This window comes from Petromyzon marinus, chromosome 8, assembly GCF_048934315.1.
Source record: "Petromyzon marinus isolate PM22_M1 ecotype Great Lakes invasive population chromosome 8, UKy_Petmar_22M1.pri1.0, whole genome shotgun sequence".
NCBI lineage: Eukaryota > Metazoa > Chordata > Hyperoartia > Petromyzontiformes > Petromyzontidae > Petromyzon > Petromyzon marinus.
In genome coordinates this window covers 6,015,029-6,041,160 of record NC_133674.1, presented here as the reverse complement: position 1 = coordinate 6,041,160, position 26,132 = coordinate 6,015,029, and the positions used below count along the sequence as shown (strand labels likewise).

The 26,132-nt window shown below is 45.4% G+C and overlaps 1 protein-coding gene across 8 annotated transcripts in view; it reads left to right on the top strand.

Moving 5' to 3' along the window:
* The window catches only part of LOC116940164 (glutamate receptor ionotropic, delta-2-like), a 219,091-nt gene that overhangs the window by 108,470 nt on the left and 84,489 nt on the right, over window positions 1-26,132 (top strand). For all 8 annotated transcript variants that reach the window (XR_012941244.1, XM_032949509.2, XM_032949512.2 and 5 more), the window contains one exon: window positions 12,729-12,934. Coding sequence is in view for 7 of the 8 variants with exons in the window: in XM_032949509.2 (XP_032805400.1) it covers window positions 12,729-12,934 (206 nt within the window). In the remaining variant the exon portion in view is untranslated. The remainder of the gene's footprint in view (window positions 1-12,728; window positions 12,935-26,132) is intronic.

Below are 26,132 nucleotides of genomic sequence, written 5' to 3'. Positions count from 1 at the left end.
CCTTGGAATTGGTTGAAGGACCTTAACATTCAACCGTGACATCGATAGGACCTGTTGGTTACATCCCGTACAAAAGGAAGAAAAGAACGTCCGAAATGTATTTAGCCACCAATTCGAATCTCAATGTATCGTGTAATACAACTACTAATTAATACTAATTACCAATTAGACATTGTATATAGTTGTTACATTATGGTAGTAATGATTCATTTTGACAACACATATATCCCCGCCTTTTTTTCTTGTCGACTCCATGTATATTTATGGTGCGTGACTCATGAAGAGCTCTATTTGCCTTTGTGCTTTGTGCATCACCCAAAGATAGATGAGGCACTAAAATAGACTGGCTCAGGTGTCTGTAATGAAGCGTACCGCCAAATTTTAGTTCATAAGCACAATGGTTCCTGCAGCATTGACAGTTTCTGCACAGGTGTCAGATTTCAGGGGTTAATGATGTTGCCATACCCCCGGAGCCTTTTGGATTCACCCAGTTTTAATCTAAACCTCGTAGTCCACAATCATCAGCACGCACGGCTACAACAAAGTTTTGCCAGGGTCAACAGAGACCTGACGAAGCATCGCAACCGGCGTTTAACCCCCCCCCCCCCCCCCCCGTGTGTGGACAAATACGACGACGTTGTCAGCTGATCCTGGGTGGGTGCATGTTGGGTGACGAGCCAGGGGGAGTTTGTCGAGGAGGTGGCCGACACAGTGCCCCCCCCCCCGGAGTTCACGAGCAGTGGTGGCATGCGCGGGCCCCCCCCCTCCCCCCCGCCCACTCGCGTCCCGATTCTCACACACTGAGCGTGAAAGGGGGTGTTGGGGATGACATCGCTACAACTGGCACGGACGTTATTACGCCTGCATACATAGGGGAACATGGTAATGGAAGCGCTCCATAATTAATGTGGCCAATTGCATACCAGCCAGTGGGTTCGTGCTTTTATATATATATTATTTTCTATTCTTGGGTATGGCAATATGTTCAGGAGCTAAATGGCAATGTCGAGGTCTGCTAGCCACGAGAGGGCTTCAGGAGATAGTTCATGTCGACCTTTTTCTCTTCCTCAGTTGAAGGTGCACAGACGACAGTGATATATATGTATGTAAAAAAAAAGAACAGATGAGTCCCGAGTGGACAGATTAATTGCCTCGCGAAATAAAATGTCTCACTGCTATCTTTCCATCGAAGTGTAAAGTGGTTGTTATTTGGTTGAGGAGGGGGAGGGGGGGTTGCTTCGAAGTAGGGTTCTCTGTGGCAAACCACTGTCAGATAGAAAGTCATTATATCTGGGCTGGTCTGTGATGCTTGATACTTGAAATTCTCCATCTCCGTGACTGTGCCGTGAGAGCCAGGTGGGAACCAGGCAGGACGAAAGTAAATCTGATTTGGAGGAAACCGGTCACATTGTTATCGCCGCACGTTATACACATTTTTGAGCACATGCACGGAATATAAATTTACCGAGGCTCTTTTTAAACCATTTGCGCTGCGTCTTTTAATCGCATGGCAGTATTTTACGTGCTCTGTAGGAATTTACGTGCCGCGTGTTTATAATAATCGCTGGCTAATGTATTCATGCGGTCATTTTTCCCCACCATTCTTTATGTGCACTGCAGAACTCATTAGGGCAGTAAATGTGCATACATTTGATTCATTGAGCGTAAGCTTTGCTCCCCTGGGAAAGGTATGTGTGTGTGTGGATCCTCCAGCTGCTCTCAGACAAACGTATTGATTTACCAGGAACATTGAATCAAAGATATGCACATCAACTCTCTCCTTTACGTTATTTTAATTTCATTACGCATTTGTCATGTTCATGTTTTTATACATTTTGAAAAGGAAAATTGGCATAATGTTCGTTGTTCACTTGCATCATTTTCTAGCATTGGACGTTGTACTTTCCCCAAACCCTTTGATTTTGCTTCCATGAAAATAATATTGTTGAGTGGTGTGATTTGTAATCATGTGCCCATGTGTGAAAGCATGTGCTCTTCTCCAGCTTGCAAGAGCCTTTGTCAGGACAAACACATTATTATGTGGCTGCAGCTACGCAGGTCACAGATATAAAGATGAGTGAGTGGCAAATGGAAGGAGTGGGTCAAAGTCTATTCGTCTTGACCCTGTAACTGGGTGGCATGTCACAAAGATATTGCTCCTCTTGTTGACTGTTCACATTGGAATCATGCAGAGGGCAAAGAGCCCTCAGGACATGACGAGGAGGACGGTGGAGCAAGAGGCAGCCAGCCAGATTGTTCGAGATGTCCAACTCACCTTTAAGGAGCTCATGCACACCCAACCCCTTGCACCAGACACACATGCGTGTACATGCACTTATTTTTCCCATAGGTACAAGGATTCTCGCAGATACGCGTGAAATCAGCAACGTATGAATTTTGAGCAAAGCCAATGAATTGAGATTATGTGAAATAGACGCACCTTATTTTCACACCTACAATTATCACGGTTGGCTACGTACGGTGTGAAAGAAGTGCAACATACATACACACATTTAAAATGCTACTGCAGTGGTTTTGTGATCGAATAATTACAGAACCTACTTAGATGTCTATAAAGTTTTATAATGATACGATTAGTTTATTCAAGTATGAAGCTGAGCTTTGGGGTGAACGGGACACGTACTTTCGCACCTCTGATTCGCATGGTTGGCTACATACGGTGCAAAAGCAGTTCGACATACATGTACATATATTCATACTTGCATAGGCTCAAGAAATCTGCAAGAAATTCAATTTAACCGCACACAACAAAAAGTAAACACTGGTAAAATTTAATTTGCAAAACCCAGCGTTTGTGATTGACCATTAGCCAGAGTGGAGATTTGTCCAGGTGAGGCTGGTAGCGATGACTGCCGAGATGAAATGGAAAACACTGCGGTGCGAGCGCTAGAGCAGGCATGCTGGCGACCGCCTTTTAATAAATAGTGGGTCGCACGCAGCTCGGACCACGTGGAGGATAGATTTCAAAGCGGAATGTATCAAACATTCGGTTGTTGTGGTGTTTAATAAGAATATTGCATGAATATTTCAAGAGGATGGTACAGAAACAGACACGCATCTTGCTGAGTGTTATAATGAATGATTCAATGGTTCTAATGCCGCCAAATATAAAATTATTCGTGTTTAATTTTTTTCATGGCCTGCATGCAATTAGCCAATGACCAAAAGCTCCCTGGCAGACGAATTCCCTTTCGTGAAATGCCCCAGAGATGTGAAAATCAACACACAAATACAGCCATTACCAACCTCGTTAAATTTAATTAATAATCTGTTAAAATTGCAATCTTGGAAAGGTGTGGAATTTTTTTGTTTGTTTCAGTTTATACTTAATGCGAGCCTGCCAAAGCCCACAAGGCTGCAATATGTGTATTTGGTACACGCGTTTTCATGTGCAGACCATCGCCACTAACACTCTCTGCTTGATTTGTATTTCTGCTTGTCTGCTGTCCTATCCACTGTAATTGTATTCGTGTTGTTTTCTCATGTCTGTAATTCATGCATACGCTTATGCATTGGCCTCTATACTGCATACATTTGCCTGGTTGTCGTTATTTGCAGTATCTCTCTATCGATAATATTTTGTTTTAATATTTTTATTGCTATCATATGCATTGGTGTAATCTTTGTCTATAATAGTATCTATGTAGCATGTTGCTATGTATCTAGGCCAGCCAGAACCATTGAGACTTTAAATTGGTACGGAAATTTGAGGGTAAGAATCCACCCATTTTTTCGCCATATAGCATTGTGATATATAACGACTTATGGTTGGTAGCTTAGCTGATTGGAGAATATAGAGTTTATTGATAACATGAAGGTAATTTATATTTTAGTTTTTATTGGTTCACTATATAGTACTGTGAATAGCTCAGATGTGTAGTCATTTCTGTGACCAGTCACTAGCAAATCACCCAGTTATTTCAATGCTAAATTCGCCTAGTTATTTCAATGCTAAATTCTCCTGTTTGATTTGTACTAAGTGCCTCGGTGAATGTGTATGCTCTGACTTCAACGTAACTATTTCTGTAGCAATTACAAGCGAGTCACTCAGCCATTTCAATGCTAAATTCTATGCTAATCCCATTGTCAAGGGGTGCCTCTGCGGATGTGTATGCCTTAACTTAGCTATTTCAATGCTAAATTCTATGCTAATTCCTTTTAACAATGGGTGCCTCTGCGGATGTGTATTCTTTAACTTTTAACATAGCTATTTCTGTGACCAGTCACAAGCTAATCATTCAGCCATTTCAATGCTAAATTTTATGCTAATCCCTTTGTCAAGGCTCTTTGTTCCTCTCACACAGCTTAAAAGCCGTGATCTGAACGTGGCTCTCTCACTCCAGCGCTGTCCTACCAGACAGTCTCGCCCCCTTCACCTGATGAAGGCCGCTTGTGTTGTGGCCGAAACGTCGTGAGAATATTATTGTGTTATTTTATTTTATCAATTTATTATTTTATTCTCATTCTACGTGACTTTACCGAAAGAACCAAAGAAGACTTTAAATTACTGTTACATTTCACGTTCATCCAATATTTATAAAGGATAACTATGACAGTAATTTTCAGATCCTTGTCAGTCCACTGCTGTATGAGGTTTTCCCAACTCCATCTCAGTCAAGGCGATCGTTTGGCCATATGTCACCAGCCTGGGCAGTGTGGGTCGGTGATCGGAGGTCCAGGACTGGCTCCAGATATCACTCTTCTCTAATATGAGCCTTGGCCGGGAATAAAACTCAGGTCACTGGATTCATAATGCAGTGCGCCAACCACTACACCGCCACTTGTTCGCAAGCGCCGTGTGTTTGAACCATGGCCCCGCAACTACTCTCTAGCGTGTGTATGTATTCACATGCATGCTATGTATTCTGTATGTACTTTACTGAATGTCAAGGATCTTACACAGAATGCAATTCTAGTAGCTATTCCCCAAGGCTCTCTGGTGTATTTGGTCATCATACTGGCCCAACGATCTCTTCTCTGCAATCAATGTTGTGGGATTTGGTGTGGGCAAGTAGATGGAGCCACTGACTTGATACTTTGTCAGAAGATTGATTCCATGTCCTTTATTTACACCATTGAAATAACACTTCCTTTTCTTAAAGGCATATCTGGGGCTTAAATTACACAATAATGCCGTGACACTCTTACATCAGAACAACTCTCAATGTTATTAGTTGGCATTGGAAGCAAAATGCCAAAAATCCGCAAGTACAATTATCGATTTATTTTTATTGCCAGGAAAGGATTTAATCTGTATATCATGCCTTGTGATCAAATTATTTATCTCAAAATTTTCACGCAATTTATACGAGCATGAATACTTTATTAATTACTATGTTAGGAACTACAACTGAATATGGAGGTTTAGTTGCAATGTTTGTATGGCTGTAACAGTTCAATGTGTGAGTGATGCATTTATTCCACTACCAAATAAAAAAATACAAGCTGACAAACTGACAAGCCAGGCCATTGAGTGAGCCTCCATTTTGTGTTGAGATATCTTAGGCTGTATCCTTATTTCCAAAATAAGTATGATATAAAGATACTTTGCATGTAAAGGCATGGAGAGGTTCACAATAATATTTGTTACAAATGGAGAAATGTGCACAAGCAAATGCACAGGCAAACAGATGCACACAGACAACACGTAATCTTCATCGTCAGTCAATGTCTATCCACCGCTGCAATGGAGGTCTTCCCACGCCATCGCCATCCCCGATCGGTCTTCCAATGCCACAATCCATCTCAATTCTGCACATTCGCTAATCCCATTACGTTGGTAAGCTGCAGTAAGTTCCGTAACAATTGGTTCCGGGGTTTATATAGTTCTTTGTTTTCGCATGTATGTGTCCTTCGATTGACAGACATACAGCAATACCATTGGACCATCAGTTTGGGTCTGTTTCCTGGATAAAGGCTGCCCCAAGCTACTGCTATCTCTCACGATACTGTGATGTAGTAAACTACCTTGATTAAAAAACAAAAATACAGAGAGTAAGCCAAGCACCACTCACTGATACGTGAAATAATTTAACCCAATATTATGAGATGCCGATGTAATAATATGTTAAAACATTTCTTGATCAAGCATGGAGTGAGATGAATGAACATCAATTTTACTCCGAAAACACAACGCTTACCTATTCTGCATTATTGTAATGGCCTGCCGATACAAATGACGAACGATGAGACGTATCCCTTCAACAACCCTGCGGGGCAGATTCATTGTCCCAAGGTGATCCAACGGCTTCAAAGGATGACAATGGTTATTTTCACTTATTCACTAGCACATGCAGTGCTTCTCTGCATGGGGCTTCTCTAGCAGTGGAATGGAGCAGCTGGGAGCATCTGTCTCGCGGGGTAGCAAAGCACACAAAACACAAACGCACAATTAAGACACCATCTGATATTTTTTTTTAACTCCCATCATTTCCTGATAACATTCTGCCGCTCACTCCGGGCTACTGCGGCGGAGACAGGGTTGCAATAGTTGGGCAAGCACTTATCATTTCACATGGCGCGGCGTGGGCAATGGTTCGCAAATATGCAGTGACATTTTCACAGTTTGATTGACTTTTCCAGTGAGGCAATTTGCAGCTGTCTAACAGTTAATTAATCATGTTCTTCTCCCTATTCTGAACAACAAAAAGGCAATAAAGAAACCCATTAAATATACCCAAGATTGTACAGGTAGAATCGTATCTTCGTCCTGTTTTCTTCATTCATCTTCTCACTCGAATGCATTTTTCACTCTTCTGATTTTGCGCGTTGCCGTAGGCAATTTCCTTGTCCAAGAATTGAGGAAATTCATTTGTTTTTGACAAGATGAACAATCTCGCCTGTCCCATGAACACTACGTTGTGTTAATTAAGCCACGACTGACCGTGTTCGACCTCAGCACGCACCCTGACACATTGTGAAATAGAAAATGTAGCCTAAGACTATGCTAGCCCTGTTCCATTAACATACAAAATCTTCCATTTGACTAATTTTCTTATAATAACCACGACACTGGTTTGGCATTTAGTGAGAGAGTATGAACAAGCCTCCTCATTATGGGGCACGTGCAGGCAGGTGTGTGATAGTGTAAGTGCACTACAGGTGAGCAGCTATATCATAGGAACGGCAAAACAACCCCCTATCTCCTAGGTGGTGCCGGACAGTAATGCTGCGGTGAGGAGTGCCATGGGGGGAAGGCCAATTTCAATTGGTCATTCCCCTCATGGCGTTTGTCGCCACCACAGCGGCCAAAGGGTGCTCTGGACGGGTGTGAGGGGCAGGTAACCCCTCAACCTTCAACCTAAGTACCACTAAACTACATGGAAAAAATCTAACTAAGCTCGTTGCAGGAGGCCCCAAGGGGACAGGCATCTATGACATCTCCTGGCCAAACCCCATTTTTCGGAGCCAGGAGACTGAACCCGTACCCTCAGGGTTCCTCTATAATATAAAATAATCCATTGCGAGTTGCCACGTGGAATGTTCGAACCCTCACTCCTGAGGAGAGGCTCCCCACTCCTCTGTCAGGAGCTGGACTGGTACCGCCTGGATCTCTGTGGTATTCAGGACGTCCGGTGGACTGGCTCTGGCACCAGCCACCATGAGGGGTAGACAGTCTCGATTTAAAGCTTTCGTGACTGCAGGGATTCATCTTCTTGGTTCTTTCGGTGAAGTCACGTATTATTATTTATTATTTTATTTCCATTCTACGTGACTTTACCGAAAGAACCAAGAATAAAAAAGGGTAGACAGTCCTCTACTTGGGGCAGGAGATTGCCAAACAACAGGGAGTGGCACTTACACTGAACAAAACGATGAAGGGGGCGTGGGAGCATGGCGATGAGGTGTGGAAAGCTGTAAGCCCCAGGCTACTGTAGGCTCGCCTTCCCATAAACCAGAGGCAAGCAATGGTGTTGGTGGTTACTTATGCCCCCACCAAAGATGAACATCAGTGGAGAGATGCAGGCAAGGCCGATGAGTCAAATGCCTTCTATGACCTGTCACAGGTGCAAGCTAACGTGGCCCTTCAGCATAGAGTCATCTTGTTGGATGACTTTAATGCCCGAGTGGATCATGATGCTGGCACCTGGGATGGAGTGATTGGAAGGCATGGGCCAGATCAGCTCAATAACAATGATAGGAGGCTGCTAGACTTCTATGCAGCCCATGGGCTTGTAATTACCAACACGCTGTTGTGGCATCGGCGCATCAACATAACCTCATGGATGCATGCCGAGTCCGAGCAAGAACATCTGCTGGGCTATATAGTGACGGAACAGTGGATGCAAGCCCATGTCCTTGACACCAGGACCTACAGTGGAGATGATCTGCCCACTGACCATTGGCTTGTCATCTGTAAGATGCACCTGCCATTCCTCCACTCCAGTAGTGGGTGCATATCTAGGACTCCATTCAAACCCACATTGGCCTGGTCTCAGCTAGCTGATGAAGGTTGCAAACGAGAATTTAATCATTGCTTGCAGCTGGGGATTGTATCGCCCCCCCCCCCCCCCATCTCCTGATGCCGAGGCGAAATGGGTGAGGTTTAGGACTGTGGCTCATGCAGCTGCAATGGCTGCTTTGGGTACATGATCCAAACCTCCCCAGAGACCCTGGCTGAAGGAGGACTGTTCCAGCTGGCTGAGAAAAAGCGACAGGCCCACTCCCGCCCACAGCATCCCACGTCGGAGAATGAGGAGGTGAACCTCAGCTTTCGCTCGGAGGTTCGGAGAGCTGTGTGGTGCTGCAAGAATGGGTGGTGGTCGCGAGTTGCTTAGGAGATGGAGTCTGCCTCAGTAGCCTGCAATCACATGTCACTCTTAACTCCATAAAACACCTATCAATATCATTTGGGGAAAGAATGTTGATCCAATCTTCAGCCCCCAGGAACAGGTTTGCAGATTTACAGAGCATTTCTGTGAGGTCTTTGGAGAGGAGAATCCCTCAGCCTGGAAAACATCATGGGGCAAAATGGGGATGACTCTGCTGAGGCTGCAGTTCCTCATATATTTGAAGGAGTAGTCATTCCCTTTGAGTGGCTGGCTGAAGTGCCATCTGTTGAGGAAGTATGAAAGGCAATCCAGAGTCTGAGACCAGGAAAATCATCGGGCAAAGATGATCTCCCAAGCGAAATGCTGAGGGAGGGTGGCGTTTCTGCGCTGACTGCCATATATTATATTATAATAACAGTCTGGACAACTGAACGGGTCCTGCAGGACTGAAAGTATGCCCTGGTGGTCCCCTTCTCTAAGAAGGGACCCGCACAGACTGTAACAACTACAGGGGCATCTCCCTCCTGAGTGTGCCGGGAAAGGTCCTGGCAAGGATTATTTAACATCGCTTTGCCAGGCATGCTGAGGAGAGGCTTGCAGAGCCCCAATGTGGTGTCAAGCCAGGGCGGTCCTCCACAGATGCCACATTTTCTGTCCGTCTGCTAGAGCAGAGGTGTAGGGAATTCCAACAAGACCTACATATCTGCTTTATTGGCCTGGTCAAAGCCTATGATACCATCAATAGGCCTGGGCTATGGGTTGTTCTTTATGCTTTCGGAGTCCCTGACACTCTGCTCACGTGTCAACTATGTGGCAGGGATTTAGAGCCATTCCCTGTTCACCTTGGAGTGCGACACGGATGTCCTCTGGCTCCCACATTATTTAAAATATTTTTCGAAGATGTAGTTCATGAAGCTTTCCAAGTCTGTACCAGAGGAGTCTCCATTTGGTACAGATGTAGTGACATTGGGGATGTCACTGTATGGTGCCGGCTCAGAAGGGCCACGCCGTTCGATGTTCCTACATCCTGGACAGCACCGTGTGGGTGGCTGTGTGTAACACCAGCCCTAGCGTGGACAGCACCGTGTGGGTGGCTGTGTGTAACACCAGCCCTAGCGTGGACAGCACCGTGTGGGTGGCTGTGTGTGACACCAGCCCTAGCGTGGACAGCACCGTGTGGGTGGCTGTGTGTAACACCAGCCCTAGCGTGGACAGCACCGTGTGGGTGGCTGTGTGTAACACCAGCCCTAGCGTGGACAGCACCGTGTGGGTGGCTGTGTGTAACACCAGCCCTAGTGTGGACAGCACCGTGTGGGTGGCTGTGTGTAACACCAGCCCTAGCGTGGACAGCACCGTGTGGGTGGCTGTGTGTAGTACCAGCCCTAGCGTGGACAGCACCGTGTGGGTGGCTGTGTGTAACACCAGCCCTAGCGTGGACAGCACCGTGTGGGTGGCTGTGTGTAACACCAGCCCTAGCGTGGACAGCACCGTGTGGGTGGCTGTGTGTGACACCAGCCCTAGCGTGGACAGCACCGTGTGGGTGTCTGTGTGTAGTACCAGCCCTAGCGTGGACAGCACCGTGTGGGTGGCTGTGTGTGACACCAGCCCTAGCGTGGACAGCACCGTGTGGGTGGCTGTGTGTGACACCAGCCCTAGCGTGGACAGCACCGTGTGGGTGTCTGTGTGTAACACCAGCCCTAGCGTGGACAGCACCGTGTGGGTGGCTGTGTGTAGTACCAGCCCTAGCGGGGCTTGGTGAGTACTGGGATAGTGCGGGCACCACGCACAGCGTGTGGTGGGGGCTCCCACGAGGGGGAGGGGGTGAGCGTCAGCCCAGGGTTGCCCCGGGCCATGGCACTCTGGTTGACCCCGTAGACACGTGATCCGGAGTGTCCACACAGGGGGCCCAAGGTGGGGGGGCTAGTGGGTGATCACGTGTCAGGGGAGAGCTCTTTAGAAGGATCGAGAGGGAATGAGAGTGCTCGAGAAGGCGGGCGGGGCCGAGGGCGGAGCGGCCCCGTCCGTAGGGGGATATAAGGCGGGTCCCTGGGAGGGACCGGGGTCGCTTTGTTCTACAAGCTGGAAGCTTTTCGTCCTATGAGGAACCACGTGGTCGGAGACCCGAGTGAGGGTCCGACCCTTCGTAGCAGTAACTCCTCTGTATCGTGTAGTTAGCTGGGTGGTCACCACCCCAGGCTGTATCTGGTAAAGGGCAGTTACCCCTTTGTGCTATGGTGTTACAAAATAAATGTGTTGCCTCTAAAAGAAACAACGTCTGCGATTCAGTTGGAATCACTACACAAATAGAATGGGAGGCTGATCGATGCCCGGGTGCGGTCAAGGGATGGCTCCCTATTGGTCAACCATGTTATATATGCTGATGATCTGGTGATTGCTGCTCACTCAGAGGAGGAGTTGGAGGTGATGTAGCTGAACCTGTAACGTGCCACTAAGAGGCGGGGCCTTACCATCAGCCCCACCAAAACTAAGCACCGACCTGGGTATTTTGTGCCATCAAATGCTTCACCCTCTTAACTCCCCATTGGTGATGGGGCAGCTGTGGCGAGAGTAGAGCGTTTTCCAAAACTGGACAGTGTGCTTATGACCAGCTCTGGTTTGACAGCAGAGGTCTGCGTAACGCGGTGTGGAAGCAACCTGGTCTGTCACTCCCGCGGAATCTCCGGGTCTTCTCGGCCACGGTCATGCCCTCTATGCTTGCGAAACATGGACCCCCCTAAAGGAACATCTTCACTGGTTAGAAACATTTAGGCTGGCCTGCCTATGATCCATCCTGTCTTTAACCAGGCTGGAATGTGTGAGGAACTTACAAATCCTTGAAAGATCAGGACAAAGTCCCATCGATGACCTCCTCCGGCAGGCAAGGTTGTGTTGGCTGGTTCATGTAGCCCGCATGCACAGCCACCACATGCCTAAACAGCTTTTGTTCGGCCGAATAGAGGGGGATAAATGGGCGCATCCGGGGCTAGAGAAGAGGTGGAGTGGTTTGGAACTGAGTGGATTTACCAATGATTGGTACCAGTGGTGTCAACATCGGCCTCTGTGGAGGAGGCTTGTGAAGGACGCTACTGGGCAGTTGGAGGCAGTCGCCCTCCAACAACAACAGATGACAGAGGAGCGACGCTCACAACAATGAGCGGAGTGCCGGGTGACTAAAACAAAGCAGGATGGCACAGTAGGGGGCACAGATGGTGCATCGGCTAGTCATCTCAGTCAGTCAACCCATGGCACATGGGTCTGTCTCGTGACCTGCTAGCGGGCGTTTGATACTTTAAAGTGCACTTAGCCATGCAAAATCCCTGTGGTGACGTCACCGCCACTTAGTGGCGAATGGCGGTTGTTGTTGCATTACAGGTAAAGAGATTCATCTTGTGCATTCGTACTTATTATGCATATCGATGGCTGTTTGAGCATGCTCGTGTGCATGAATGCAGGTGGTTATTCCTGCCTCTGGGTTATTAGTTCAGGCCCACGTAATCTGTGGCTGTGTCTCTCTGGCTGTGTGTGTGTGTTAGGGAGCAGTAGCGTAGCGATTAGTGTACTGTGGTATGAACCCGGTAACCTGAGTCCGATTCCCGTTCGTGGTTAACATAAGTGACGAAAATCTGTAGCTTTCTCAATATTGACTCAGCCTTAAATTATTACCTGGTGTCGGATGTAAAAAAAATCAGCAATGGCAAGACAAAGGTGGCCAAGAGCGGCTCTGGCCACGCTGTGCCAGCATTCATAGGTACATTGCTAACATCACTCGCACCCAGCGGGCTGCATGGCGACAGGAGGTATTTTTTTTCTGGGCCGTGCATCCCTGCTTGTGCGTATCTGGGTGTGCGTGTGGATCTAGCCATGCGCACCCGACCGTTTGTTCATTTTGCCAGCTTGTGACACCTTGCATGCGTGTGCGATGCCGGGTATCTGCAGACCTGCGGGGCTTGCAGTCATTCCTGGACCAAGCGACGCGGCAGGGCCTCAGCGTGTCGCTGCAGCGCGTCGACGCTAATGTCAGCTCCCTGCTGGCCGGCCTCTTCTCCTCACTGCCCATTGAGGAGCTCAACCGATTCCGCGACCTGCTGCGTCGCACCGTGCTGCTACTCAGCCCACGCAATGCCAAGGTGTTCATCGCCGAGGTGAGGTCACGTCACTCAGAGGGCGCGTTTCCTCTGAGCCTGTGTGTGTGTGTGTGTGCGCGTGTGTAATTGGGGAGCGATAGTGTAGCGGTTAGCGCGCTGCGCTATGAACCTGGCGACCCGGGTTCGATTCCCGCTCACGGCCAACACCAGTGACGATTATCTGAACCGGTCCCGGGCCTCCCCTAGGTCGACTCAGCCTCAAATGAGTACCTGGTGCGGTGTGTAAACATTGCCACTAGGGAGACAAAGGCGGTCGGGCGTGGTGCTGGCCACCCACCCCCTCGTGTACCGTTCCGGCCTTCATAGGTGCTCGCTAACAGCACTTGCCCCTACAGTCTGTTCAGGCTATACGGGGGATCTTTTGTGTAATTGTTTACGTATCTTCGTTCATTTGAGAACATCCAATCGAGTCTTATTCTGGTCTCGTGCAGGCTTACGTAGAGCGACCGCGAAAGCAGCAATTTTAAATCCACGCGGCGTCGCTATTCAGGGTACGTGAATGCCTTTCAGGTTGGGCGCAGCCTGCAGATTGGAAACCGTGCAGGCGAAATGTATAGTGTGCAGGAGAAAACAACGTGACAAACACGAATACAGAGAGTTCATTAATTGCAGATACACCATCTTCACATTTCTATTTGGGGCAGCGCTACGTCATGTGGTCCACGGTTTGGAGATTGCAACTGGATCCTCGTACAAGAGCGACCCTTTGATTACCTGAACAAGTAGAGGACCTGCTCTATACAAATGACACATGCAATTACAATGGTGAGCAGGTAAAATAAAGCACAAAGACACCCATTACACCTCGCATTTAATTAAAACCACACCCCTTGCTTCTTTGAACGCTCGGGAAATAAAAGCCCTAGACTTTTTCATTCTTCCCCCCATTAACAAAAAACTGTTTCACGTTAATCATCAGGTACTTAATCATCTCTGCGGCAATGTGGTGGAAGCGAAGGGTTTTGCCAGCGGTGAAATTAAGGCGATGAAAGGTGTCCTTCACTTTACTGGGTGGAAAAAAAATCAAGGTCTCCATCACGGAGGGGGGTCAATCACGTGTTTTTGCACATGCCACACACACACCGGGCACGGGGTGTATAAATAACACTGCACGAGGACAATTGGCGCGCGTCCTTTGTGATGTGCCCCCCCCCCCCCCTCCCGCGACACCACGGCATGATTTGCTGATTTGGAGGAAACCACGCTTGACCTTGTTACAGATTTAATGTTTGGGGTTTTTTGCGAGATGATGGACACTGGAAGTGTTTTTTCCCCCCCCCAACGAAATATTGCACACTCTGCGATCACTCTCCCCGCTAAGTGCTGACCCTGTAAAAGTCTGGTTTGAACGTATGTGCATTTAATGTGGAATGAATGAGCCCTTGTTGACGTTTTAAAATCGTAGCATCGGCGTATTTAAAAATGGGCATAAATAGAATGTCTTATGAAGTTTTTTTTATAAATTCCTCGGTGGCGAGATGTTAACTACCTCACCTGGTATACAGAAGGTCGTGGGTTCGATCCCGACCCTGACGCCTCTATTTGGAGTTTGCGTGTTCTCCCCCTGGTGGCGTAGATTTTTCTCCGGGTCCTCTGTTTTTTTTCCACCACATTTACAATCAACATTTCAGAATAGAGTCATTGCTGTAAATGTACTGAAAATCCTTATCTTTAAAATCTTTATTATAAGTAATACATCGATGTAAAAAAAATAATGTTGATTCCACTGCGGCTCCATTTACAAGAATCATAGTATTTGTAATCCGGGGTCTGAAGTCATCAAGTCGGACCACACCTTAGCTCCGAACACAAACTCAGATCTCATCATTGTCTGACGTCACATTGTTAATGTTTCCGGCATCCAGCCTTGTACACTCATGAGGTGGAGTTTCGGGTTCACCAGCGATATTGTCTCTGTTTCACCGCATCCCAATCTTGTGGATCTCTGGAACTGGTTCTGATCTTCTCTCCCTTCCTCTACTAAATTCATTTTGACGTGTTTACCACTCACCGAATGTAGGTATTCACTCAAAAGTCTTCTCCACCTCAACAACTGGAACTGAATGAATGTATGTTAAACGTCTTTCGCGCCGTACGTAGCCAACCGTGCTAATCCGAGGTGCGGGGAAAGAACAACAAACTTTACACAAAAAGCAATTCGAAAGAAATGAGTTTCAATCAAGATTTGAAAGTGCATAGCTCCAGTAGCCTCTTAATATCGGAAGGAAGAGCGTTCCAGACGGCTTGCGATTCACATCTGAAAGCACGTGATGCAGCGACTGTCTTTGTTCAATGGTTGCCCAAAAGCTGCTTCTGCGAGGATGACTGAAGTTTGTGGGATTATTTATGCTCCTTGACGAGATCAGTAAGGCATTGTGGTTCATTTGTGCAAACACTTTGTGTGCAATGAGTGCGACCTTACAATGTATTCGTTCAGCAACCAGAAGCCACTGCAGCTCAGTGAGCACTGGACGAACATGGTCGGATCGTGCAGAACTCGTCAAAACATACGCCGAAGAATATTGTACATGTTGCAGCTTGGTAATGTTTTACCAGACGTCCCATGGAGCAGTGAGTTGCAATAATTGAGCCTTGTTGATACTATGCTACTAAACGCCACCGTTTTTACACGCGACCGTTTTTGGCTATCGTGGTCAAATTTCAGGACCTGAATATATTCTGCACGTGGTGATCAAACGACACATTCTGGTCGAGTATGGTGCCGGAGGCTCTTGAGATGAGTAGAAAACTGAATCCTGGAGCCTGTGATAGCCATGCCTGATCCTTCCACGATTTTTTTTTCACTTGAGCCCGAGTGTCAACCACCAGAAGCTCTGATTTTTTTTTTGCATCAAGCAGCATTTCGTTTCGTGCAAAACCTACACTTGCACCACTCGCATGCAATGTTCGACATTACCGAGACTCCCGCATATCTAACTTTGACTTCACTGCGGTGTACAATTGTGTATCATCATCGTATTGATGGAACTTGTTGTCACGCCACGATATGAGAGACGTGTGTTGATAATAGGAAGGGCCCGAAGACGGACCCCTGTGGTACGCCAACTCGGCATGGGCATAGGAGAGCCAACTCATTGAAGTGCGTACGATCTGCGAGACTTAATAATGAGTCCGTTGGCAGATCTGCAGGAGGCTCGGTAAGCGAGCCGGACAGTCTCGAAGCAAGTTTTCTTCCAAAGATGCTCCAGACTGCTCCGCGTCTGCTTCAGAGTGATCGCCTTGGGTTTCAGCCAGTGAACTGTGTGCTGTTTCTGTTCTCTTTGTGGTTGTTGTTCGGATGGGCACCACCTCCTCAAGAACAGCAGCGATGTCATTTTCCAAATGAGCTGAAAATGAATCGTTGCGAGATTTAAACACGCCGATGATGATCGGATCTTCTGACGGAAAGCATCGTGGTCCAGTCGTTCCCAGTCTCTGTATGATGTCGTTGTGACGGGTGGGCAGATAATCGGTCATGCCCTTTCACATCACGAGACTGTGATCTGAAATACCCAGGTCTTCAGTGACGTCGGTCACAGTTATGGCATCCAGTATATTTCCTGAGCGATATGTCGCGCCGCTGACATTCAGGGTTAAACTGTGACTTTCAATGACCTCGGCCAGATCACTGTTGATTTTACCACAAAAAACAGTTGGTCCGAGACAGTTCAAGTCACCACAGATGATGTAGACAGTGGTGAAGACGGACGTCCATGGATGACAGTGACCGTGAGCCCCTGCATGCTGCTCGTTATTTTCACAAGCAGCGGCTCGAATAACGTGGTTGTTCATGAGTCGCTCAGGAGTTTCACACAGATGTCTTCATGGTGAATCGATGCGACCCCACCACCGTGTAGGCTGCCAGTGCCAGGCTTCCCGAGACAGTGCTGATATACGATAGCGTCTCCGTTAGGTGCAGCCTCATGCTTATTTACATCGGGTGAGTCGTCAACGTTGTGGTGCTGAGATCAGTTCATAGTTTCAAGAAAGCCACGCTTAAACGAAACTGGCCATCAAGATAAATATTTCGCAATTGTAAAAAACCTTGATTCGTTGGTCAACTGTGCTACTCGAATACCAATCTGTCTCAGACCGGCCCAGTACCTTTGGTCTGCTCCTGACTTTTGTCCCAACTCCATGGACAGTTGATGTTACTGCACCAAATGGCTCATCTGACCACTGCCCAATCACTGTAAAGGAAGACTACACCCTGAGACATAAACTTAATAAGGCAAACCGCACTATTTTGCTGATGCAACAATGCTGATTGGGATGGCCTCCATGACTTTTATTCATCCTTACCCTTGGCACACGACCTTTTTTGGAACAACTGTTTCATCAGCATTTTCCACGGCTGTTACTGATGTTATACTGGTGAGCATGACAAACTTCATCCCTAATTTTAGTGTTTTTGGAGAAAAAGTACTCTCTAAAAACGACCATGTTTAACCAAAACTGCCAAGCAGCAGTCTCTTGATGCCTCTCATCTCTTGGCAAATACAAAGGTGCAAGGAACAATTGCGAACGTGTCACCGAGAAAGAAAATCTGGACTTCTAAATTGCAAATCCAAGAAAATTGGCGGCATCTTCTCCGGTCGGCTCTCGTCCTTTCTGGTCTCTTTCCAAAGCTGTTTTAAAACACATTCTGCATTTTCCACAAATAAATGATGGATGCAGGTCCCTATTGACACAAAGGACAAGGTCAATGTCTCTTGATAACAACAATTAAGTGCCACCTTCAGCAATTCGTTTTCAGCAGTCAGATTAAGCACCTTTAGATTCACGGTGCAATACGTATGACGGGTAGTCATCCAAACTTAACACCACTAGGGGCGTGTGGTCCATGATGGTTATGCCAGATATTGTGCTTAACATGTGTGTTCCAGAACTTGCACTGGTTTTCTTTTTTGTAAGGCTCTGCTAGCTCGAAAATAACACCCCCACTCTCTACCAACAACTGGGAAATCAGCTCAGGCCCTGCCAGTCCCAGAAGAAAAGGGGTGAAGAAGCAGAGGCGGAAGCGTGTTGTTGTGAGCCGCAGTGCATCGAGCGGGCGAGTGTTCGAGCGAGCAAGTGAGTTGTGGCCTGCAGTGTCGTGGTCGAAGTCGGTCCGCTAGGCCAAGTCCTCAACATGTGTGGAGGAATCAAGCTCATGGCAACAGTAACCATGGTAATAGAAATAGAAGAAGGACAAGAAGGTGACTCACTGATTCCTCCCAGTGACCAGAGTGAATCGGTGCGTGCTGCTTCACCAGTCACTCTGACTGCTTCACGTGTAATAATATCGGTGAGGTAGTAACTGGGTGCTGCACATAACAGTTTTTCTTTTGGGGTTAGATGATGTAAATATAAATGTGTCGTTAAACCCGCCAACCACCCGACACAGCCAATTAGAAAGCCTTGTCACGTAAACAGAACGTGCCAATTCGTTACTAATTGAGCACACCGGTTGTGTGTTGGAGAGTAAACCAACAACGTATACAATTCGAGGACGACGTTTAGCTGCTAATTACAAGCAGCCTCATCAGGCGACAGCCAGAATTGTGGAGAATTAATCCTGTCATATCTGCACCCCAGATATGATCGAAGCAGGATTCCAACTTTTACCTATTTCATGCTCATTGTATCAGCGGGAGTTGAAGAGCCTTTGTCACGGAAAAGAAAAGCAAGAATATCCGATACCTCCTCAGCCAGATTAGTAATATTGGCATTCCACGACAGCTCAGATGAGATTGTTGTGCCAAAGAGATTAATGGTTTTATCATGGATAACAATGTCATTGTTAAATATGATGGGAAGAGATGTGCAATTCTCACATGCTATTACAAGCTATTATTATTATTATTATTGACTGTGTGTTTTTTTTATTAAGGTGACTAAGGTTTCGTCACCTCAATCAAGAATTGTTTTCAAATCGGTGGTGATTGATAGTGAAGCATCCGCACTGCTCCACTTTTAAATTCCCTCCAATCGTATATTTTCACCCAAGTTCTTGGCGAAACGTGTTATCTCTTATCTATTGCTGGTCGCTTGATACGTTGAGCCTTTGCACCGGTGCTCAATAACCGTGTTTACAGGAAAATATCATTAAAGTACCATCAGTGAAGAGATTCTGCCATCAGGGAACGTTCAGCGCTCTCGACTCGCAAAACAGAGCTCGCCGCTTTGACCTCCTGGCAGCGGGGACGACTGGCAAGTTTATTAACACCCCCACCACTGCCTCTCGCCACCCAGCAGTATAAATGTGTACACCACAGCCAATCTACCAGCAGGTCATCTGTGATGGGGTCAAGTGTGCCTCCTCCAAGCTTTTTCAAGACACTTGGCAAGTTTCGGAAGAGTAGGCCCACATACCATCGAGAGGAGCCCTATGAGAAGCTACCTCTATTGGATGTGCTTCTGCTGGTGGTGGTGTTTGAGCAGTTGCAGGGTTGCACTTTGACCCTGAATCTTAACTCGGTGTCAAGCGGTGGCGGCGCGCGACTGGAGGCGAGCGTTGGTGGATCACGCAAATGTTGCGAAACTCCATTTCCGGGGGCGTCGAGGACGTGCGATACCTTGGTTTGCCAAAATGCAGTACAGCAAATGTGTAGTCCACCTCTTCCATCTGTTCGTGATAGAACGTTCACCTCCCCCCCTTGCTCACATTGGTTTTCTCCGGGTGCTCCGGTTTCCTGCCACATGTAAGCACTCTAAACATTTTTTTTTTCATTTTACCATTTACCATGTAAGGCCCACTGAGCTATGTAGCTCTTTTTCAGAAGCGACCCGGCCACAAATGATAGCTCAACAAAGTGGCTTATCATGTGAACATTTATAGCAGCCATATATTCTAAACGCATTCTAAACGCTGAAAACATCTTCACACGTCGAACACCACAGAGCTTTGGCAATTATTGTCGCTGGCTCACTGCCCGGTTACTGGCCTCACTGCTCGTCTGCGGCGCATCACGAGTTCAATTATTATTTGTGTTGATCTCTCACCAGTCTCCAGCGTTGAATCCAGTGCTCAATATCGGTCACCATGTGCAGCTATCACAGTCGGCGGCGCTTTCTCCATCAACACGTTCCGCATCTGTCGGAGACTTTGTGACTGAGCAGAGCCCCCAAGTAATGTACCACTGGCATGGGTTAATTAATTTAAATTTTTTTATTTAAAGCTTTCGTGACTGCAGGGATTCATATTCTTGGTTCTTTCGGTAAAGTCACGTAGAAGGGAAACAATAAAATAATTAAAAATAATAATAATAAAAAATATTATTTTTTTGTTTCCCTTCTACGTGACTTTACCGGAAGAACCAAGAATATAACAGGCCATTTGTTTATCAATGTTTAATTTATGGGAATTTCCGCGGCGATACAAAATCACACAAAGCGACTTGGAGGGCGTCCTGTGCTGGTTCCCACTAAAGCATTAATGCCGCTGCTGTTTGCGTTATTTTAGTTTTAAATACATTTGCAGCCAAGAGTTAATTAAGTGAACACGTGACCAAACGGATGCTGATGCGAACGGCTTGCTGCACGAGCAGCCTGCAAGTGCAGAGCCCAAGGCCGTAATTATAATATATATTGGGGGGGACACATCCCCCCCAATATTCAAATATGCTCAAAATGTCCCCCCCAATATATTGCTATAAAATAGATTCATTTTTATATGATTCTGGTTAAGGTTGTACTTTATTAATCCCTAATCTCTGCCATTACATACAATGAAAGAAGAAAAAGTAAAAAAGAAAAAGCAGAGCAATGTAATACAATAGACTATTAGACATTATTGTAAAAAATTATAAAAAGTCCATCCTATGTGTTAGTGAATTTTTTTTTATATTTTAGGCAGGAAATTCGTTTTCAAATTTAGATATTTTTTTCTGGGGGTAACCCCCAGACCCCCTGAAAGATTTGGTCCCCCCCAATGTTCACTCCATGGCTACGGCCTTGGTAGAGCCTGTGATGATCTGTGAGTCTCTACATTTTTTATACTCATAACGCAATGTACTTACCGCGAAGTGAACGCCCACCTTATGAGTACACATTTCGGGCGACCGTTGGTCAAGTTCTCTCGGAAAGAGTCCAGAGGTGGCGATAATGAAATATGACTGATGTACTGGTGTCTTGAGCGACATCAGCGTGTAGCTAACTGAGGTTGGCTTTATATTTTGAATGACAAAGTGCACAGGTGGTGTATTTTGTACTTAAATCTATTAGACTTGTCCAAAAAAAAAGAAGTTAAATGTCGCATTTAACTTATTTATTGGCTTAAAGTATTTGTTGCTGTCTAATGCAGTGCAACGTGCTCACTGTTCACTTGTGCGAGCACCGACGATAACAGGGCACTCAAAAAGGGACGGAACTATGATAATCAAAATTCAAATTCGATGGTCGTGAAGAGCCATTATTTTACACTTTTAAATGGTGACTCAACGCATTCGATTCGAGATCCATTTGTGTTGCTGCTGTTGCTGCAAATAAGCGCTAAATCCTGAGATGGTGCCGTTTAATCGTCTCCATGGTGACACGCTGGAGCGAATTGCCCCAGCAAATGACTTCCCTCTAAGCCTGGGCGTGTGAATGCGTGGCATTATTGGTTTGCAGAAGTTAATCATGCAAAAGAAGAATAAGAAGAAGAAGAGGAAGAAGAAGAAAAACTGTAGTACAAAATCAGGTTTCAAAAAGTCTGCTAAACAGGAATATAAATAAATTACATTTTAAACTGATTTCAACATTCTGAGCCTGCAAATTGCAAAGGGCAGGCATGCTGAGCTTTGTAAGGCTATTACTTCGACGCTGTGTTAACTTCTTAATAACGGGTGATAAATCACACTCCGTGAATTGTAAATAATAGATAAGCAAGCCTACGTCTTAACTGTTACAGCGTGGAGTAGAGCTCCACTGGTTGCTGCGACGATGCGCTAATCCGTTCTAGCGTGGGGCTCTTCGGGTTAATGCAGATGGCAAGAGAAATGAGCGTGATGGAGAGGCCGACTCAGTGGCCTGGAAAACGGGAGAGCGATCTACATTTTATATATATAGCGTTTGGTTTTCCATCGCCTCGTTTGATAATGTTTCCTTCACACAAATCATGTCGAAGCTTCCATAATTTCTCACCTTTGGGGCACAGAAGTACTGGCCGCATATTGTATACATCTGTCACACCATCAAATAAGCCCTGCCCCCGATGAACAGGCATGCGCATAGGTCTACATTTGCATTATCCGGACAGACACGAGCGGGTCGGTGTTTTTGCGCGTGAATGTTTGTCATGGGAATGACTCCTTCTACTTGCCCTTTGGGCATTATTGCCCTCTCACCGTCATCCCGTGCAGTTTAGTTTCATTGTTTGTGCAGGTGAGGAGGAAGGATAGGAGCCGCTGGGGGAGAGAGATTTCCAAAAGATTTAGCTCGGGCCAATAACCTGCCACGAGGCTCCACAATTAAAGTGAACCCCGATAGATAAATAAAAACGGCCGAGTGTGAATTTTAAAGGGGGTGTGCTTGGATTCGGGTGTTGCTGAAGTGGATGGAGCGCCAGCAATTCTCTGATCTTGCCCAGCGTGCGTTTGGTGACTTTGTTATGCCATCATTTGCTTGATTAAATATCCCTTAGAAAGTATATGTTCTGGGTTTGATGATGAATGTATGGATAGAGTATATGGGTACGTTTCTGCGCGTGAGAAATACAATTATCGTGATATTCAAATGGTTCACTATTCGAATGTGTGGTAATTCTTTTATATTGGCAGTTAAAATGAAAGTGGCTGCTGATATATTATTGAAAGTGTTTTTTTTTTACATGTTTCCCAACATTGTTACGTTTTGTGACTGTACTTGTGACAAAATTAGTATTGCCCATGCACATGGATGCGTACGTTTGTGAGTTTGATTATATTTTTTTAAAAGCCACCCTTATCACTCGATGAAAAGTTAAATATATGTTTCGCCTAATTTTACATCGTCTTGTAATATGCAGACATGAAGTATGTGAAAGATCATTACAGATGTGGAGATAGAGAAAATACAATTTATGTCCTCTCTCCAATCAAATTGAACACATTAAACAAAGATTACGTGATTAACACATAACAATAACACATCTGGCGCCTAATCTATGTAAATTATGTGCGTGTGCTTCCGTATTGCTGAGTATGCATTGGAGAATGCCCTGCATCACCTTCCCCTCATTACAAAAATGTTGTGTTTAAACACGCGAACATGTCACTTTGTATTCTACCGCGTTCGTTTCAGCGTTGCTTGTCGTGAAATATTTTGGCCATGCTCAGAATAGCTTAGCATCGATCACGATTCGCAGTGGAACAACGTCCACACGTCAAGTTTTAATGATTCGTCTTCTTGCTCGCGAATGAGTCATGGCACCGGATTTAGAGAAAAGCCGCGCTACGAATTCGCCCGCGTGAGTTCAAATTTTCGACCGTGATTAACGTCCGCAGACGCCGAGTGACATTCGAAACCAATTCTGGCCCTCCTCTCTGCACCTATCCAACCCTTGGACAAGCCCCGCACTCACCAGCGCGATAAACTAATGGGCAAACAACCTTAATGAGCGAAATGCATGGGGGGGGGCTTCATCTGTCAGTGGATTGGCAAAGAGCTGATTGTTATAGTACCCTTGTACACATTCCCATCAAGGACATTGCGATTCTTGCTACCCCGAGTCAGATGCCTCTTCACCAATAGGCCTGCTGCCCCTCCCCCTCCTCCTTGGGGATGTTGCGCCTGAACTGTATATAACTTAAAACGCTTGAAATAGGGGAATGGGTACCATCAATTCTATTTTTTATCACCCCATGGCAGATAATCAATAGTGTAAGCTGTGATATGTTAAGGCCGGCGTCATAAAACTAAATGGAAAAGAGGCTGGAGGGATAAACACGCAAAGCTAAAAATGGAGCATCCCAATAAATCATGATTGCGTTTACAAAAAAAAAGATACTAATGCTAAATAATACGTAGTCACTGCAGCAAAGGTTGCAACACGATTTCAAGTTTTAGTCAGTGTAAAAACTAGTCAAACCTACTATTCTGAACAAGCAGCTTTGCCAAGATTGTTCGATTATCATATATTTGTTTAAATTTTAAGGCAGCGTTGATGATGATGACAATGATTATGCTTGATGATGAAATATTTGCAGCTCTTGCTGGTCTCGTGCAGCGAGGAAGGTCTAATGTGCTCTTTGGACTTGAAACTGATCGCGTATGGATCCTGTAGCCTGGCATATTTATTTGCAGTACATTAAACACTTTTATGTGATTCTGTTGACTTGCAGGCTTTATTATTAAATGTCGTGCCTGTAAAATGTTATTAGTAATGCCACTAAAAGTCGTGATTTTTAAGATCGTAAGAGATTTACATTTTTAAAGCATTTTTTAATTTAAAATTGTTCCTTGGCTTTTTGTATTCATTTCCAGATAATATATACTTCACTGTTGTATATACTGAGCTGCTATATTGTTTTAAGTGGTAGACTCATTAGGATCTAGTTTGAATATAAACTGTTTCGCAAATTGTCACCATTATAAAAAAAAACATTACATCACAATCGATAGATTAAGAACGACGATGCACAATTGTTTATTACAAATGTGAAACTATGGCTTTTATTAGGAGGTAAAACTGATTGCTAATGTGCATATTAACCAATTTACTTTGGGTTCGGAGTTTATTTTATCTCAGAATGTTACCATGTTTGCACATACACAGTGTAATACTCGCATTTTCGTAAGTGGCAACTCATAAAATATTGTTGCTCAATCTGACAACATAACCACAATATATATGAAGATTGCCACTTCCATTTAGGGTTTTCAATTTGAAGTTATTCATATAACCATACACTGTTCAAGAATAACTTTACAAAATAAATCTGCCTCTGGCTCCTTCATTTTACTAATGGTTTTAAACAGCTTCAATCATTCTGGCTTTTATCAAGCGACTGAGCTGTCATTCTTACGATGTTGGCTTTCAGTGCTTTCCCGACTTTTTTTTCATTCTGTGTAAATCCTTCTCTCTCTCTCCGTGCCTGTGTACCCATCCCTTCCTATGCCTTTCCCCATCTCACCACCCATCCCTCATAAAACCACGAGCCCTCATTTTTCCACCTGCCCATTCAATGCGTTGCGGGATTACTCATTAGCGTGTTTGAACCCACTCCTGAATCTATTATGCAGCATGTCAGCATTTCATGTGGCTGAAAATCCTCAGAGCCACTCACTCTTTTCTCTCCTCATATCCAGCCATAGCTGTGTCTTGCTACTCCCGAATATTTAACAGTGACAATTATCAAGTTACGTTGAGCTCTCTGTCCAATTACTAGGATTCTAAAAATATCGCATGTGTTTAACAGTTTACGTAAAAGGAAATTCTGCATGCAATTTTGTGTATTTGTTTACGTTTATTTGGGGTTATTAGGGTATGTATATATAGTTTCCAAATTGAAGCAGATCCGAAGAAGCTACTGAATTGAGTTTGTTTTTTAAATCCTCTATTAAGTGTCAGCATTGATTCGTTTTCTCCTATTCTGTTCCTTCAACCTAAATCTGTGTTGTTGAACAATGTATTGTTATATTGGACTTTAGTCCGCCAAAATATCTGATTGATATTTGCTTTAAGAATATTGATTTTGCAATGAGTTGTGACCATACTGTGAAAACATTTCTGCAATTTAATATGACTGCATTCCCACGCGGGATTGGTCGCATACAGTGTTTTTTTTTTTTTTGCCAAGACAACAACAATTTCAATGCATTTAGCGTCGAAATTCAACCGCATCACATCACACTTAGCGTAAGTGAGGGACGACATTCGAAGGTGAAAGTAGAAGGGCAGAAAGGGGGAAGGTGAGGGCAGAGAGAGAGCGAGAGAGCAGCACCAATGACACAACTTCGGGCCAACAAGGCCAAGTACAGAGACGGTCATCACATCGCACACTTTCGGATGCACTCCTGCGGTCGTCTGGAACGCTCTCCCTCCCGATATTAGGAAGCCGCTGGAGCTATGCACTTTCAATTCTAGATTGAAAATTAATTTCTTAAAAATTTTACTTTCGTGTTTAGTTTATTGGCCTTCTCTCGCACCTCCGATTAGCACGGTTGGCTACGTACGGTGCGAGGGAAGTTCAATATACGTACAGCACATGTAAATACTGACGCGCGGGCAGTCCCAGGTGAGTCGGAAACTATC